The 19,357-nt window shown below is 35.0% G+C and overlaps 1 protein-coding gene across 1 annotated transcript in view; it reads left to right on the top strand.

Moving 5' to 3' along the window:
• PREX2 (phosphatidylinositol-3,4,5-trisphosphate dependent Rac exchange factor 2) overlaps positions 1–19,357 on the top strand; it is a 519,198-nt gene that overhangs the window by 104,954 nt on the left and 394,887 nt on the right. The window contains exons 2-3 of the mRNA XM_044682545.1: positions 15,915–15,986; positions 16,074–16,196. Coding sequence (XP_044538480.1) covers positions 15,915–15,986; positions 16,074–16,196 — 195 coding nt within the window. The remainder of the gene's footprint in view (positions 1–15,914; positions 15,987–16,073; positions 16,197–19,357) is intronic.

The following is a 19,357-nucleotide window of genomic DNA, read 5'->3' as shown; positions in this document are numbered from 1 at the left end:
CATATGTATGTGTAGATAGATTTTTTTTGATGGCTGTCAAAGTATGGCATTAGTTTTGTTTATCTGAACTAAATCAACTTCATGAATTTTCTGTTGTCAGATTAGTACTAAGTCATTTTCTATGAAAATGAGCTCAGTTTTTGTTTGAATTTATTTGATTAATTTTACAAGTATTCACTTTGTTTTCTCTTTGGTTTGATATAGGATTTGATTAAATTTATTTCCCAGAATTTCATTTGAATTTAGTGTTTCTTTTCTGATTCACCTCTTAAAATGTTTCAGATATAAAATTCAAAAATGAATATTTTTAATTTGCTCATCAGAAAATGAATCATCTTAATGATTATAGGATGGTCTGGGGAATTATTTCTGTAAAATTGTACACATTGTTTTTAGTAGCATTATATATATATATTTTATCTTTATTTATTTTTTAAATTTTAAACCCTTAACTTCTGTGTATTGACTTATAGGTGGAAGAGTGGTAAGGGTAGGCAATGGGCGTCAAGTGACTTGCCCAGGTCACACAGCTGGGAAGTGTCTGAGGCCGGATTTGAACCTAGGATCTCCCGTCTCTAGGCCTGGCTCTCAATCCACTGAGCTACCCAGCTGCCCCTTAGTAGCATTATATATTGGTGGGATAAAATGTATAATCAGAAAGTATAGTTGAAACAAAACATAGGAAGGAAAGTGTTCTTTTAATTTTGGGGTAAAGAAATTGGAATCAAAAAAGACTTTTGATAGGAGGTGGCAACTGAGCTGAACCTTCAAGGAAAATATGGATTCTGAGAGGCACAGATGAAGATGGAATGAACTCCAGGCATGGGTAAAAGCTGACAAAAATGTCCAGGAGTATGTTATAGTGTTTCATGATCAGGGAATGACTAACAATCTAGTTCGGCTAGAATCTAGAGTTCATCAATAAGAACAACCTGAAAAAAATGAAGAAGATAGTTCCAAGCAGATTGAGGAGAGTGTTAAATAGCAGCCACAAAGAGTTTGTCCAAGAGACCATGGGAAGTCACTCAAAGTTTGTAAGCTAGAGAATGATATAGTCTGGGCACTACATTAGAAAGATTATTTTGATGGTAAAAGAGTGATAACCAAAAGGGGCATCAGGTCTAAAGGTGTTTTTTTTAAAAAGGCTATTTTTTTTATAATTTTCTGTAAAATATTTTAGCATTAATTTAAAAAAATTAAGTTTTTAGTTCTCCCCTTCCCCACTCATTGCAATGGCAATCATTTTGATACAGGTCATCTTTTAAAATGGAAAAAAAATAGTGCACGTTTGAAGATAGTGGGGAAAGGGTTGGCATTGAAAAAGAAATTAGAGAAGTTGAACTGAAGAGCATATTCATTAGAATCCTCAAGAAATTTGCCAAGATGTAAATGGAGTGAGGAAAATTAGATATATAAAGTGGAGAGACAAGTAGGAACTTTTAAACTTATCTGCTTTGCAGCCCTATAGTAAACACTAGCATAAAGTTAATTCCTTAATAAAATCAAATTAGGTGTTTATTTCCAAGTTAAAATCATGTGACAATGATAAAAATGACTGCAAAAAAGTTGGAAGATGGTAAAATGGAGAAGTGCAAGACTGCTTTGTGATCTTATGTTAGAGTTGGGACTTAAATTAAGTCTTTATAATAGTGGTTCCTAAACTTTTTTGGCCTACCACCCCCTTTCCAGAAAAAATATTACTTAGCACCCCCTGGAAATTGTGAAACTATTTATTGAACTCAGAATAGAATGTAATATAAAAAAAATGTGGCCATCACCACTCCCCTGGATCACTGCAACACCCACGGGGGGGGTGGCACCCACTTTGGGAATCACTGCTTTATAACAATGAAATAAACACAGAAGAAAGTTCTTTTGAATCAAAATATCCTTAGACTGTAAGAGTTTTTAAACTTTGTGTCATAGATTCAGACCCATTTGGCAGTCTGACCATTTACACTGATATACAGTTATCAAAATATCAAAATGATAAGTTCCTTGATTCTAGGTTACAGACTCCTTCATAGGCTTCTAGCTGTGAAAGGAATCTGTGAATCATTTCTTTATGATATTTAAGTAGACATTTGAAATTCCCATTTTCTACTCATTATGTCTTAGAGTATGATTTCTTATTACAAATTGTTTTATTCATAACTAGTAAGATATTTTAATTAAGATTGGGAAAGGTGAATGGAGAAAGAAATAAATCGAGATTAATCACTTTCTTTTTTTAGACCATTTTAATGATGAATGTGGTGTTGATAATGCTTAGCTAGGTTTACCTCTATTGGAAACAACTACTTTCTCTCATAAGAACTTCAGGGAGAGTAAGGTGTTACCTACATTGTGGAAAGGGGTAATTTCCTTTGACAGAGAAAGCTATGTTGGAGAATTCTGTTCATATGATTGTCTTAGCTTAGTGGACTTTCCCATCAGATTTTTTCTTTCATTGTATTGCCTTACTGAAATTAGCTGCTTAAGTGTAAATTCCTGAATAGCACAATAGCTTTTGGCACAGTAATTCACTCCTCCCAGCAAACCCACACACAGATCTATCAGCATATCTACAATATCTTCAATATACAAAATGGTATGACAAAGAAAAAAACAACACCCTGCTGAATTTTGATAGAATTCAGCAATGCATTCAATTAGTTATACACATGAATGCTTCCGTCCCAGAAATACAGATTGCTTTATGTTCCCTATGTCCACCAGCTTAGCTTATAAAACATAAACTGACTAACACAAATTGTTGGATGAATAGGATGATTTTTGGGTAATTCACCACTTCAAGATAAAATATAGTTAAAATATTTACAAGAACGATTATACTACATCCCCTATTTAAGGCTATCAAAGGACTTCATAATTTTAAATTATAATGCTTCCTTCCCTATTACAACTGAGGAACCCAATTGAATTCAATCTAAGAAATATTTGCTGAGTATTTGGGAGATATAGTCATAGAGGAAGAATTGATAGGATGTATCAACTGAGCACATGAGATGAGAAATGGGGGAAAATAAATGGTCAAGAGCAGAACACTGGTTCCTTGACTGGAGGTGGAACGATCAACAGAAAGAGGTGTAATTAGGGCAAATTTCACGGAATCCAGGGATGTCTTGGAGAGAAAGTGGTAGCAGTGATTTTAAACTGCTATTTCCTGAAACTTGGAAGTCCAGGACAAATGAGAGATAGTTAACATGGTAGCAGAATCAATGGAAGAATCTTTAAAGGGTAGATGAGACCAAAGCATTTCTATAGGCATTAGAAGAAAGAGCTAGATGATTGGGATGTATAAGAGAGAGGGGAAAGTCACTATTTAGGCAATGGGGTCCAAGGGCATGACTGGATATATCCATGCATAATAACCTTGGCCTGGAGACTGGGCTCCTCCTGCCCCTGTCCCTGTTCCTGTTCCCATTTTCACAATTATTGCCTCCTACCCTAAGAAGCTACTCTAGGGAAGTTGCTACCATATAGAGCTGCTAATCACTAGTTATAACAGCTTTTTGGGTACTCAGGAAGGGGTAAATGTCAGATAACTTTTGAGATCTCACAATATCCTGTTTGTATAAGAGAAGAAGACACAATTAGGAGATGACCTCATCTGCAGCAAAGCAAGGGTATTCTGATGAAAGAGACTATTGTAGCACCTACTTCACAGGATGTGAAAAGAAATTGAAAAAAATATTTGTAAAGCATTTTTAAACCTCATGACAATATGCAAATATTATTATAATTATTTTTATTATTGCTTTTTTCATGATTACTACTACTACTATTACTACTACTGCTACTCTACTATTATTGCAGTACATATTATATCTCTAGTGGATAGAAGGTAATCTTAGAGGGGAAGGCACTAGCAGCTGGGGCATGAAGGACCTACTATCAAAAATGAAATTTGAGCTGGATCTTGAAGGAAACCAGGAAGACTAATAGGCAGAAAAATCAAAGGGAGAACACTCCCAGGAATGGGTGATAGCCAGCATGAATGAAAAGAGATGGAAGATGGAATTCTGTATTTAAAGAGCAGGCCAATGTAGATCAATTGTCAAGTGTATGAAGAAAAGTCCTGAAAATAATAAGAATAGAAAGGTTAGATGAGGTCATGTTATGAAGAGCTTTACATACCAAACAGAGGACTTTATAATTGATTCTGGAGGTGATATTGAGTAGGGGAATAATATTGTTATAGCTATACTTCAGAAAAATCATTTTGTCAGTTGTGGAGGATAGAATAGAGTGGAGATAGAATTGAAACTGGGAAACTAATTAGAAGGCAATTGAAAGAATCCAGTTAAGAGGAGATTAGAGCTTGAACTAAAATGGTGTCTATGTGAGTAGAAAAAAGGGAACATACAGGAGAGATATTATGAAGGTGAGATTTGATAATAGATTTTAAAATATGGGATGAGTGACAAAAAGAAGAGCATCAACAACTAACTGCAATAAGCACTGTATGATTCTTTCCCATACCCTTAGCAAACACATTTTAAAAATCAATTGGGAAGAATTTTGGAAAAGGCATTCTTTCTCATTATTATTTCAATATGTATAGGAATATCAGGTTTTTTTTAATAGTTGTGGTCAAAAGAGAGAACTGTTACTTCCCTAGTCCAGTGGTTCTTATAAGACCCCCAAAATTTGTTAAAAATATCAGAGTCAAATGATTCTCAAGGAAATGGTTCTGATGTCTTGAAATCTGGGAACATTTTCAAAGCTGAACATTCTGGGGATGACCCATTGGCTGATCTCCGCTATGGACCTGTTTAAAAATTAAAAACAAACAAATATGTATTTATGTACAAATATGTGCAAATAACCTTTCCTGGTTTGTTTCATCTAATAGGGAATTATAGTGTATAGGATAAAAGACTGGATTGAAGGCAATTTTCTGAAACTGAATTATCTGTATAATAGAAAAATTTCCACAGTGGGGCTTTCCTACCCCACAAAAATGACAGGTTGGGGCAATAGGCTGAAGAAAAATATTGTATAAAAGAATATTTTCTCTTTTTTTTCCTTTTTAAAAATATTTTATTTTTTAGAAAAAATTTTCTATGGTTACATGATTCATGTTTTTACTTTCTCCTAAAAGAATATTTTCTAAATGATTAAATCTTTAACAAGGTATCTTTTTTTCTTTTGAAAGAACTAATTGCCAAGAGCAACTAGCATGGCATATTATCCTGGTTCTTTGCAATTAATTCTTTCAAAAACAAAATTCAATTTAGAGGTTCTTTTTGGTTAAAATATTTCTCCTAGATTCAGGGTAAAAGATGAAGTTTAGATAAATACAATTATTGTCCTCATAAAACTTACGGTCTAGGCTAGTGACAGTGAACCTCTTAGAGATGGAGTGCCAGTCCCATTCCCCACTATTAATTCCTCCGCCTTGGCCCCCTTGCCCCAGATAGGAGAGGGAGAAAGTGCTCCCATTGGGCTGCTGGCTATGGGGCTGGGTATGAGAAGTGCTTGTGGAGATCTGGAGGAAAGTGACCTAAGACATCTGTTCTCTTCCAGCTATGTACCAAGCTGTGAGCTATGTGTCCCTCAAATTTAGCTGCTCTCCAACCCCACCATTGGAATCACCTTCACCACAAACTCCACAGGCTGGTATCTGCTAAGCACTCATGCTGCATGTGAGCCCCCCACGGCCTCTAAGAGAGAACTGTTCAATTCCATTGACTAAGCATTTAATATATGCAGCATTCATTAGTGATAGCACGATGAAATGGAGAGAAAGCCAGCCTTAGTGCCTGACTTCTGTTATCTTCTGGCTCTGTTACCCTTGACAACTCACTTAATCTCTCAATGCCACCTAGACTGATTTTAAGTTGCTGAGAAGGTGCTTTATTGTAGCTGGAGTTTCCTCATCTGGGAATTCAGTCTTCCAATAAAATCAAAGGTTCAGCCCCTATCCCTGGTTTTATGTGCTAAACATTGTATAAGGAGTTTGTAATATAAAGAAAAAAAAAGATGAAAGAGTCCCAATGAGCTTACAAAATATTTATACAAACTCCTCCTTGCTGATTGACCATACTTGCAAAAGGAACTAAATTGCTATTTGGTTTATTCTGAAAGAAGAATCTACTGTCTCGGTGATATTGGCATAATCTGGTAGTTTTGGTATCAGGTTCCTAAAATGAAAGGAGTGTCTAAGTTGTAAATAGCAATATTAGACTTCCCAAATAAGCCAGGTATTCTCAGGTTTATTGTGGAAGAAATATGAGGAGAAAAGGATCTAAGAATGGATGTCTAATAGATGAAAAGCCAAAAGGAAGAATTAAAGGAGTTCATTAAAGCTCAACAAGTCTAGAATTTAAGTTACAGTTAGGTTTTCTGGAGATAATGCAACTGGGCTTTGATTTTACTTTTGAACCAGCAGTCACCATTGAACAGAGAAAAGGAGGAAAAATATTCCTGTCATCTTCTTACCTATTATATCAATTTGGACTTCTTTCCCTCATTTGGTTTCTTGGTAGTAAATATGTGATATTCCTAGTTTTTCTTTGACTTTAATTAGAGTGTGACCTTTAACATATGCCTTCAGCAAATACATAGAGAAAAACATTATGGAGTAAATTACAGAGAGGGGAGAAGTAGTTCTGATCTGTGGGGGAAAAATACACAAAAACCTCACAACATGGACTGAAATAATAATTCTGAAAAACATGAAAAAAATTTTTTTGACAGAAACTCCAGAGATCTAACAGCATACTAATATATGCACATTTAGGAAAATGGATGTTCTGTGTAGCTGCAGCTCTCTTTATCTCTATATAACTTTGCATATCTTTCTCTGACCCATCTGTCTGCATAGCTCTCTTCCTGACTCCTGTGGCTATGTTCAGATTGAGACAACATAGGTAGTGCATTGCTGAAGGTCTTTTGGCAGTTTCTCAAATAAGAAAAGTGATTGAAGGAGGCAGAAAAATTCAGAGAAGGGACAGAAAAGGGATATATGGAAAATGAATGTTGAGACATGTTGGAACAGAGGAGAAAAAAAGGGAACAGATTTCCTCCTGGATGGGGGGGAGGGAAACTGCACCAAATTATTTCTTCCAAATTTGTTTGTTTTCTTTTTGCTATTGAAAGATAGCATAAATTGCTATGGAAAGATAGCAAAAAAAGCATGATTGGCTTTATGCTTAGCTCTATTTAAAAAAAAACAGACCAAGATATAGAATTTATGATTAGTTTTAACATTTATTAATATTTATTTTTTAGAAAATTTAACATGGTTACATGATTTATGCTCTTACTTTCCTCTTCTCCCCACAATCTCCCCCCCTCCCATGGCTGATATGCATTTCTGCTGGTTTTAACATGTGTCATTGATTAAGACCTATTTCCAAATTGTTGATAGTTGCATTGGTGTGGTAGTTTCAAGTTTACATCCCCAATCATGTCTGCATCAACCCATGTGTTCAAGAAGTTGCTTTTCTTCTGTGTTTCCTCTCCTGCAGTTCTTCCTCTGAATGTGGGTAGCGTTCTTTACCATAAGTCCCTCAGAATTGTCCTGGGTCATTGCATTGCTGCCAGTACAGAAGTCCATTACATGCTATTTTTACCACAGTGTATCAGTCTCTGTGTACAATGTTCTTCCGACTCTGCTCCTTTCACTCTGCGTCAATTCCTGGAGGTCTTTCCAGTTCACATGGAATTCCTCCAGTTTATTATTCCTTTGAGCACAATAGTATTCCATGATCCGCATATACCACAGTTTGTTCAGCCATTCCCCAATTGAAGGGCATGCCCTCATTTTCCACATTTTTGCTACCACAAAAAGCGCAGCTATGAATATTTTCGTGCAAGTCTGTTTATCTATGAACTCTTTGGGGTACAAACCCAACAGTGGTATGGTTGGATCAAAGGGCAGGCATTCTTTTATAGCCCTTTGAGCATAGTTCCAAATTGCCAGCCAGAATGTTTGGATCATTTCACAACTACACCAACAATGCATTAATGTCCCAGTTTTGCCACATCCCCTCCAGCATTCATTATTCCCCCCTTCTTTCATTTTAGCCAATCTGCTAGGTGTGAGGTGATACCTCAGAGTTGTTTTGATTTGCATTTCTCTAATTATCAGAGATTTAGAACACTTTCTCATGTGCTTATTGATACTTTTGATTTCTTTATCTGAAAATTGCCTATTCATTTCTCTTGCCCATTTATCAATTGGGGAATGACTTGATTTTTTTATACAATTGATTTAACTCCTTGTATATTTCATTAATTAGACCCCTGTCAGAGTTTTTGATATAAAGATTTTTTCCCAATTTGTTGTTTCCCTTCTGATCTTGGCTGCATTGTTTTCATTTGTACAAAAGCTTTTTAGTTTTATATAATCAAAATAATTTATTTTACATTTTGTAATTTTCTCTAACTCTTGCTTGGTTTTAAAACCTTTCCTTTCCCAGAGATCTGACAAGTACACTATTCTCTGTTCACTTAACTTATTTATAGTTTCCCTCTTTATATTCAAGTCATTCATCCATTCTGAATTTATTCTGGTGTAGTGTGTGAGATGTTGATCTAAACCTAATCTCTCCCATATTGTTTTCCAAATTTCCCAGCAGTTTTTGTCAAATAGTGGATTTTTGTCCCAAAAGTTGGGCTTTTTGGGTTTATCATACACTGTCTTGCTGATGTCACTTACCCCAAGTCTATTCCACTGATCCTCCCTTCTATCTCTTAGCCAGTACCATACCATTTTGATGACTGCTGCTTCATATTATTGTTTAATATCTGGTACTGCTAGGCCCCCTTCTTTCACATTTTTTCATTATTTCCCTTGATATTCTTGACCTTTTGTTATTCCACATGAAGTTTGTTATAGTATTTTCTAATTCAGTGAAAAAGTTTTTTGGTAGTTTTGACAGGTATGGCGCTAAATAGGTAAATTAATTTGGGTAGAATGATCTTTTTTATTATGTTAGCTCATCCTACCCATGAGCACTCAATGTTTTTCCAATTGTTTAGATCTAGTTTTAATTGTTTGGAAAGTGTTTTGTAGTTTTTTTCATATAATTCCTTTGTTTGTTTTGGTAGATAGATTCCTAAGTATTTTATATTGTCTAGGGTGATTTTAAATGGTGTTTCTCTTTCTAACTCTTGCTGTTGTGATGTGTTGGAAATATATAGAAATGCTGATGATTTATGTGCATTTATTTTGTATCCTGCAACTTTGCTAAAGTTGTTGATTATTTCTACAAGCTTCTTAGTTGATTCTCTAGGATTTTTTAAGTAGACCATCATATCATCTGCAAAGAGTGATAGCTTAGTCTCCTCATTGCCTATTTTGATACCTTCAATTTCTTTTTCTTCTCTAATTGCAACTGCTAGGGTTTCTAGTACAATGTTGAATAATAGAGGTGATAGTGGGCATCCTTGTTTCACTCCTGATCTTATTGGGAAGGCTTCTAATGTATCCCCATTGCATATGATTCTTGTTGATGGTTTTAATTATATACTGTTTATTATTTTTAGGAAAGGTCCTTCTATTCCTTTACTTTCCAGTGTTTTCAATAGGAATGGTTGCTGTATTTTGTCAAAGGCTTTTTCAGCATCTATTGAGATAATCATGTGATTTTTGCTTGTTAGATTGTTGATATGATCAAATATGTGGATGGTTTTCCTAATGTTGAACCATCCTTGCATTCCTGGTATAAATCCCACCTGATCATGGTGAATGATCTTCTCGATCACTTGCTGGAGTCTCTTTGCTAGTATTTTATTTAAGATTTTTGCATCTATGTTCATTAGGGAGATTGGTCTATAGTTTTCTTTCTCTGTTTTTGGTCTACCTGGCTTTGGAATCAGTACCATATTTGTGTCATAAAAGGAATTTGGTAGGACTCCTTCTTTGCTTATTATATCAAATAATTTGTATAGTATTGGGATTAGATGCTCTTTAAATGTCTGATAGAATTCCCTTGTGAATCCATCAGGCCCTGGCCATTTTTTCTTAGGGAATTCTTTGATGGCTTGTTCAATTTCTTTTTCTGATATGGGATTATTTAGTTATTCTATTTCTTCTACTATTAATCTAGGCAATTTATATTTTTGTAAATATTCATCCATATCTCCTAGATTGCTATATTTATTGCCATATAATTAGGCAAAATAATTTTCAATGATTGTCTTAATTTCCCCTTCATTGGAGGTGAGGTCTCCCTTTTCATCTTTGATACTGTCAATATGGTTTTCTTCTTTCCTATTTTTTATTAGATTGACCAGTACTTTGTCTATTTTATCTGTTTTTTCAAAATACCAGCTTCTAGTCTTATTTATTAATTCAATAGTTCTTTTACTTTCAATTTTATTAATTTCTCCCTTGATTTTTAGTATTTCTAGTTTTCATCTGGGGATTTTTAATTTGCTCTCTTTCTAATTGTTTTAAGTTGCATGCCCAATTCATTAATCTCTGCCCTCCCTAATTTGTTAATATATGCACTCAAGGATATAAATTTCCCCCTGAGTACTGCCTTGGCTGCATCCCACAGAGTTTGGTAGGATGTCTCATCATTGTCATTCTCCTCAATGAAATTGTTGATGGTTTCTATGATTTCTTCTTTGACTAGCTGGTTTTGGAGAATCATATTATTTAATTTCCAATTAGTTTTTGTTTTGCCTGTCCATGTGCCCTTACTAATTATTATTTTTATTGCATTATGACCTGAGAAGGTTAAATTTATTATTTCTGCTCTTTTGCATTTGTTTGCAATGTTTCTATGCCCTATTACATGGTCAATCTTTGTGAATGTACCATGTGCAGTTGAAAAGAAGGTGTATTCCTTTTTGTCCCTATTTATTTTTCTCCACATATCTCTTAAATCTAATTTTTCTAGGACTTCTTTCACTTCTCTTACCTCTTTCTTTCATTTTTTGGTTTGATTTATCTAGATCTGAAAGAGGAATAATTAGATCTCTCACTAATATGGTTTTACTATCTATTTCCTTCTTGAGCTCTACCAGTTTCTCCTTTATGAATTTGGATGCTATGCCACTTGGTGCGTACATATTGAGCAATGTTATTTCCTCATTGTTTATACTGCCTTTTATAATGATGTAATTACCTTCCCTGTCTTTTTCAATCATATCTATTTTTACTTTGGCTTTGTCAGAAATCATGATTGCCACTCCTGCCTTTTTTTCTCATTTGAAGCCCAAAATATTTTGGTCAAGCCCTTTACCTTAAACTTGTGTATATCCACCCGCCTCATATGTGTTTCTTGTAGACAACATATGGTAGATTTTGGTTTTTAATCCACTCTGCTATTTGCTTCTCTTTTATGGGTGAGTTAATCCCATTCACATTCAGAGTTATAATTATCAGTTGTGCATTCCCCAACATTTTGGTATCCTCTCCTAGTTCTACCCTTTCTTCTTACACTATTTCCTTTTAAACCAGTGGTTTGCTTTAAGCCAGTAACTCTTGTCCCCTTCCTTGATTTATTTCCCTTTCTACCCCCTTCCTTATTATTCCCCTCTTTTTATTTTTAAGGCCTAATGAATTCCTTCTCCCTTCTTCTTCCCTCCCTTTTTTTGACCTCCCCACTCCCCTCTTCCCCTTGGTTTATCCCTTCTGACTTTCTCAGTAGGGTTAGATAGTTTAATATCCCAATGGATATAGCTACTCTTCCCTTTCAGGGTTAATTACACTGAGGGTAAGGTTCAAATATTACCTCTTAATGCTCTCTTCTTCTCCTTCTTATAATAGTATTAATTCCTTCCCCTTCCCATGTCCTTTTTGTGTGTAATAGAATATCCTATTTTTCTTATTCATTCAAGTTTTTCTTGGTGTCCCCTACTATTCATCTTCCTCTTTACCACCCACCCATATCATCTTAGAACATTTAGTATTCCAACCTCTCCCTATGAATAATTCTTGTAATTACTATAATAGTGAATACTATAATGGTGAAGAGAGTTCATTAAGGAGAATTATACATAACATTTTTCCACATAGGAATACAAATAATTAGATCTTATTGAAGCCCTTAAAGAGGCAAATTTAAAAAGTATGATTTTTCTTACTTTCCCTTCTGTTTCTTATTTACCTTTTCATGTTTCTCTTGATTTTTGTGGTTGGATTTCAAACTTTCCATTTAGTCCTGGTCTTTTCTGTGCAAATACTTGGAAATCTTCTATCTTGTTGAATGCCCAAACTTTCCCCTGGAAGTATATAGCTGGTTTTGATGTGTAGGTGATCCTTAGTTGTAGACCCAGTTCTCTTGCCTTTCTGAATATCATATTCCTAGCCTTGTGGTCTTTTTGTGTGTAGGCTACCAGGTCCTGTGTGATCCTAATTGGTGCTCCTTGATATCTGAATTGTCTCTTTCTGGCTTCTTGTAAAATTTTTTTCTTTTTCTTGGAAGCTCTTGAATTTGGCTATTATATTCCTGGGGGTTGTCTTTTCAGGGTCTAGTGTAGAGGGTGATCTATGGATCCTTTCAATGTCTATATTGCCCTCTTGTTGTAGAACTTCAGGGCAATTTTGCTAAATAATTTCTTTTAGTATGGAGTCCAAATTTCTATTAATTTCTGCTTTTTCAGGAAGACCAATGATTCTCAGATTGTCTCTTCTAGACCTGTTTTCTTGATCTGTCTATTTCTCATTAAGGTAGTTCATGTTTCCTTCTATTTTATCAGTCTTTTGACTTTGTTTTATTTGTTCTTGCTGTCTTGATAGACCATTGGCTTCTACTTGCTCAATTCTTGTCTTTAGAGACTAGTTTTCTGCTGTAAGGTTTTGATTTTCCTGTTCAATTTGGTCTGTCCTGTTTTCCAGCTGTTTTGATTTTGGTTTCCAATTTGCTTATCAATTCTTTTGATTTGGGGGCATCTTTTTCTAATTGCCCAATTCTAGCCTTTAGAGTCTGGTTTTCAGCTACAATCTTTTGGTTTTCGGCTAAAATATTTTGGTTTTCCTTTTCAATCTGGTCATTTCAGGTCTTTGATTTACTTGCCTCACTTTCCAGTTGTGAAATTCTGCCTTTTAAAATGTTATTTTTTGCCACATCTCTTCCATCTTTCTCATAATCTCAGATTTGAACTCTTCAAGACCTTGTGACCCGTTTTCGTTGTTTTGGGAAGGTTTGGATATGGTTACTTGTTTGTTCTCCTCTGCTGTTTGCTCTGTTGTCTGGATTTTTTCTGTGTAAAAGTTGTTGAGTGTTAAAGGTTTTTTCTTCATCTTTCTCTTTTGTTTTTCCTGACTCTGGCTTGCCATTGTGAGCTGTGTGACCTCTCAGCTTTATGCTCCTGCTCAGGATCTGTCTGCTCTCTTTAGGCTACTGAAGTCACAGGTCTGGTTGTTCTCTGGGTCAAGCCTCCTGGTGGTCTCCTTGCTCTTTCTTCTGCCTGAAGCTCCTTTAACAGTCTCAGGGCTCTGCTTCCATCTTCAAGCACCTCTCTGCACTGGATCACCACTCAAGGTCCACTCCTCCGCTCAGGATCAGCCTCTTTGTCTGCTCCTTAGCCCCGTACCTATGGCTGTACCTTTGCCTGTGCCTGAGCTCAAAGTCTGTGTTCAAGGTCCGTGAGCTCTTTAGCCTCTTGGGGGTCTTAAGTCTTGCTGCTCTCAGGAACAAGCCCTGGTGAGCTGCCAGCAACTTAATGGGTGCCCCAAACTTGCTCTTACTCTTGTGTGCTGGCTTTGCCTCTGTAGATGGTGTGGGGTGGGGGAGGGGGTTGCTCAGCTCAAGTTTTAGTGAGAGCTGTTTCACCCCTTTGTAGCATGGAAATGCCCCAATTCTACGTACCTTTGATTCTGCGCTCTGTTGTGGGGTCCCTTCGTTTGTCTGGATTTGTTTTTATGTCTTCTTGAGGAGTCCTATATGCATGGGTTAGGAGAGATTAATCAGCTGCTTTTTACTCTGCTATCATCTTACCCCGGAACTCGCAGATTTTATGATTATAATGATAACCTACTTCAGAGTAAATAAATGAACCATAGTAAGTCAGAGTCTTTTATTTCACTGATGCAGGTGATGTAGACCTCAGCCCTTATTTTACTTCGTAGATAGTCTTTAGAAGTAATTCTAGAAATTAAAAAATTCAAATTTTAAATAGAGTAATATATTGTACATTTCCAGAATTTATTTTAATTTTGGTTTGGGGAGATGAGTATGGGAATTCTTCTTTACTTGATATGGGAGATTCTCCAAATCATATTACATTCAAAAGATTTAAATAGGGAATAAAGTGATTATTTGAATGAGACTTTGGAAATTAACATAATTATAATAACATTAGCTAATCTAATTCCTCCCTTGTCGTATCTCCTTCCTAATATGTAGAGGGTATTTTTTGTAAAAGTTACATGAACAATCTTTTTGTGTTCAAACAATTTTCATTATTTTTTCTCTTAGCCCTAATATATAACCTGAAACATATAAAATTCAGCTCATGGGAAAACATAAGTTTAGTTAGAGATTTTAGCAAATTCCATATTGCCTCTTTAAAAGTTGAACAAAAAGGTTTTGTATTTTTAAGAAAGAAAATAAGTGGAATATAGTTGTACAATTAAGCTAAGAAATGTATAATTTTTAATAATTTTAACATTCACATCCCCTGTTATCATATTTCTTTAAATTTTAATTCTCTTAATTCATTGCTCAAGGTAATGACCTGGAATAATACTAGAATTAAAATAATTATGAAAGTTAAAAAAATTTTAGATATAGCTAAATTTTTCTTTCCCTTTTTACTTTTTTGCATGAGTTCTGTCTCTTCTTTCATATGGTTGATTTGCAGTGTAAACTTGGCATGTAGGGCACCGATGTTATAGCAAGACATCATAAAAGTTTGTGAAAGTATATATTTTTACTCTATATATGGGAAAAGAGACAATAAGCTTTAAGTTTAAAATTACATAGGGCATGAGAATTACAATGGGTATTTAGATGATGTCAGAAAAGTCTCTTCTTTCAGAATTCAATATGCCTAATTTATATCAACTATTTGAGCAATTCCATAGCATTTTCCCAAAAAGAAGAATCAGTGTTTCATTGCAATGTCTCATTTATTATTATTCTTTCCATCAGTAGTTCTTAAAAATCCTATGGATAAAGAGCAGTTAGGTAGCTCAGTGAATAGAGAGCCAGGCCTAGAAATGGAAGTCCTGGCTTCAAATGTGGTCTCAGACACTTCTCTGGTGTATGATCCTGGGCAAATCACTTAACCTCGATTGCCTACTGCTTACTGTTCTTCTGCCTTGGAAAAAAATCTTAGATTCTAAGATGGAAGAAAATGGTTTAAAACAAGAGTCTGTGAATAGATCTTTAGAAGATGAATAAATTCTGAAGGGATAAAAATGGGATCTTTATTTTCACTAACCTTTAGCTTAAAGTTAACATGATGAAACTGAGACTATGAATCAAATGTCCTGGATTTCTACCAACAATCTCTGCATATAAATAAGAGAGTGAATGTTGTATTTTGTAGATTATCAGGATTCTTTGGACTAACTCTTTTGAGTTCCTTGAAAAGAAGGGAAATCTTGATGGAAAATTAGATTTTTACCTATCTCATCATTTCTGGACTCTGCTGCTACTCAGTAATGACTGAGAGATGGACATTCACGGGGAATGAAAAGCAATGTAAATATTCAATCATTGTGGAAAAAAAAACTGGTTCTCAAATGATTATTTTTGTCAAAAATCCACCCAAATATTCAAATACCAAACATTCAGTCATTTGAAAATATATAGATTTTAAATATAAACTTTAAAATGTCTTTGAAAATATAGGATATCCTCAAATTCTTAGTTACTTTTTAAGTGTTATGCTTTGGAACAGAAAATGCATGAAGACTTTTATAACATGATGTATTTGGCATCCTGTAGACCCAGCACACTACCTAATAACACCATTGTAATGTATTTTCTTTCCTTTAGGCCTTTTTGCACCGAATGATCCAATGTGCAGCATCAAAAGTTGACAAAAATGTTACAGAAGAAACCGTGAAGGTAAATTTAAATTGCTATGAACACTCCTTTATCTTTCTATATGTTTTTCTATTTCTCTTATTTACTCATTTGTTTCCTTATTTCCAGATGCTTTTTTCAAACATTGAAGATATACTTTCAGTTCATAAAGAATTCCTGACTGTGGTAGAAGAGTGTTTACATCCTGAACCTAATGCTCAACAGGAAGTGGGAACCTGCTTTCTTCACTTTGTAGGAAATTTCTTCATACGACTTTCTGTTTATCTGAAGTATTTGTTTTCTTTCTTGGGGTAGGGGGTCTGGTTTGGCATAGAGGCATGTGCACATTCAGAATGGAAGCTGAAATCTGATACCAATGATTCAAGGTCTTTTAAGGCCACTGGGAACTTGCACTCATACCCTGAAAAAAAGACTACCTCACATCGTTTTATTCAGTGAAGAATAAACAGCTTCTTTTTAAAAAAAACAAGTTAGTCTTTAGCATCCTCTGTAGCTTTGAACTCTAATGAATATTCAGGCTACTCATCATGAATAGATTTTTATGTTTCATTAAAACATAGGGAACTTGTCTTTTCAACTGGGAAATCCTCACTCTGCTGGAGTCTGGATGAACATTTTCTTCTTCTGGGTGTTCTCTTGGAAAATGTCATGTCATAAGCCTCTATCTATTGACAGGTGTGCAAATCTAGAGATTCCAAATTTTCCATCTACCCTCTTTTGAAAATTCATCAAGAAAGAGATAATTACTTAACAAAATAGTATAAAAAGAGAAAGTACCAAATTTCTTGGCGATATTTTTTATTAATTTATTAAATAAACATTTGTGGTGTACACATTTAGTTCTACATATAGTATGGCAATCAATTTCCTCACTTCTATGTATCTAAAATCATTTAAACATAATAGGCAAAGTGAAAACCTACCTTTCGAATAAAAGAATATTTTCATACCTAAGGGTTTCTGTAATTGAAAGAAATCCAACACACAGCCCACCAAATTTTGTTTTAATTAATTCTAAAAATGGAGATTGATATTACAGTTATGCTGGGCTCAATAATTGATCATAATATCCTACAGATAATTACTTAAAGTGTGTGGGCATGCCAATTTGTAATTTTGTTGTTTTCTTTGAAGGAATCGATAGCATGTCTAAATGAATGAATTATATAGCTTCTGTGTGCTGTTGTTATGTTTTCACGAAGTACTTTTCTAGAGATGATAATATGGAAGATAAAGAGAATCAATATGATCTTTTTTGTTTTCTTTTGTGTATTAGAACGTGTTAGATTCTTGGGAGCAGCTACAAATAAAGTACCCATTAAGAGCAGCTTTCTTTGCTGAATCAACTGCTTATTATATGAATTTGGACTTTGATAGCATAGAGTATAACAAAGCAGAAACTCCTATTGCCGCACATGGGCTTATAGGGGAGCCACAGAGGAGCATCCACTGACATGGGTGCAATGCCTCTTCCTGCTACATTCTTGGTATTCAATTTTTCCTGCAAGTGTAGGACTCTGAAATAATGGCCCTGTGTCTGTGTCTGGGGGGAACATGTTCCCCATTCTTCTTATAAAAGAGTGCAGACTAGGGACCTGATCACATTTTACTACAGATGAAATATTAATACTATATAACAGTTTGAATTTGGAAGTATATTCCTAGCATCTTTATTTTTGCTGCAAACTTTCTTCCTACTGTTCCTACTTATTGTGTTAAAGGATCATTCCCCCCCCCCCCTTTGGTAGATGCCTGAGGCACCTTGGAAACTAGTTTAAAGTTATATCATTAAAAAAAATCAACCCATAGGCATTCAAATCACATGACATGCTATGTACTGTGCTATCATAGGCTATGAAGGATAAAAAAGGGACATGATATAATATACAGTGCCATTTCTCAAGGAATTTGTTTTTTATAATTTAGTTTTATTATCCTTTTGGAAAAATGATCTCTAAACTTTAAATCCTATGATGTCTTGATCCTTAAACTCTATTTACATCATTTTACATTATTATATTTTTAAATAGTAAAATGAATGTTGTAATTTTATGAAGTAGAAATTTATCTTAAGATAAAACTGACTATTGTAGTTAATTCCAAACCTATACTGACTAAAATAATTTGTGGAACATTAAGGGATAAACATTGCAGAAAAATTTTGCTGCAAGAGAAGAATTTTCAGATTTTTTTCAGCATAATTAAACAATAATCATTTATCATTTGCATAACACTAATGTTTTCAAAATGCTTTATAGATGCTTTTTTATCCTCATAACAATCCTGTTTATAAATTTGTTCCCCCAATTTGAAATACTGAAAATTGTTCATCACTATATAGTCAATGATACAAAAAGTCTTTTGTTTATATTAGAAATCAAATGATATAAACATTTTCTTTGAAAATAATAGAAAGATTTTGAAATCTAGCTCACAGGGATGAATTGTGGAAGGATGAAGATGCTTATTTGCCATCCTAATATTTCCTACAAACAATAAAAAATAACTCCATAGAATCAGTGCTAAAAGAGGCAAAAATAGACAGGAGTTGGAAGTGAAGTAGAACAGCCAAGAAAAACTAAGAAGGAAAATTTCTGACTTCCCTAGCCTCAGTCTCACTGCTGTAAGTTTAGAGGGTCAGGAATAGAACAAATAGAATGAAATCAACATGGTAACCCTTGAGGATTGGCAGTCTCACGTAGTTTTCTGGGCCCAAGAACATACATCTTTGAGGATACCACTGGAATCTGTAGATGGAGACCCTGAGAGCAATTGTGTCTGCTATAGCCTCAGCTCTGGAGACCCCCACTGGCCCACAGGTGGTGATTTAGAGAATGGACACTGCAGTGCCTATGGGCACCAGCCCCTAAGAATAGGAACTCAAATCTTGCCAATAACAAGTAAGGGATTTTGGAGGTCTAAGAAACACAGACTAGACATCTGATCTATTCAGGATGTAGCAAAAGGAGAGGAGCTGTGAGGAAGGAATGCAGCTGTGTGAGTATGGTTACTGAGGGACTGGGGCCCCATCAGCTACTGTCACTCCCAGGAGAGTAGAGTCCCTGGTTGCTACCATAGTAGAGGTGGCTGTGGCAAAACTGTCTGTGGGCTCCAGTTGGAAAACCTGGGGTCAATCACTGACTAGAGTGGGAGTACATCTGATGCTAGAGTATAAAAACTGGAATAATTAAGTAGGACCCAGGAAAATAACACATGAGAAAATCCTGAAAGCTGAGGTAACATATCCCTACCCACTAGGAACCCTGGGACTTCAGCAAAAAGTTAATATTTAAGTGTTTTGTACTGGCCACTAAATTTACAAAACAAGTAAATAAAAATTAGAAAACAAAGGAGAAAGAACCCAACTATTTATAGCTGTTATAGGGCCAGAG

Source organism: Gracilinanus agilis, chromosome 1 (genome assembly GCF_016433145.1).
Source record: "Gracilinanus agilis isolate LMUSP501 chromosome 1, AgileGrace, whole genome shotgun sequence".
Classification (NCBI taxonomy): domain Eukaryota; kingdom Metazoa; phylum Chordata; class Mammalia; order Didelphimorphia; family Didelphidae; genus Gracilinanus; species Gracilinanus agilis.
The sequence above is the reverse complement of the archived record's forward strand: the minus strand, read 5'-3'. Positions and strand labels throughout refer to the sequence as shown.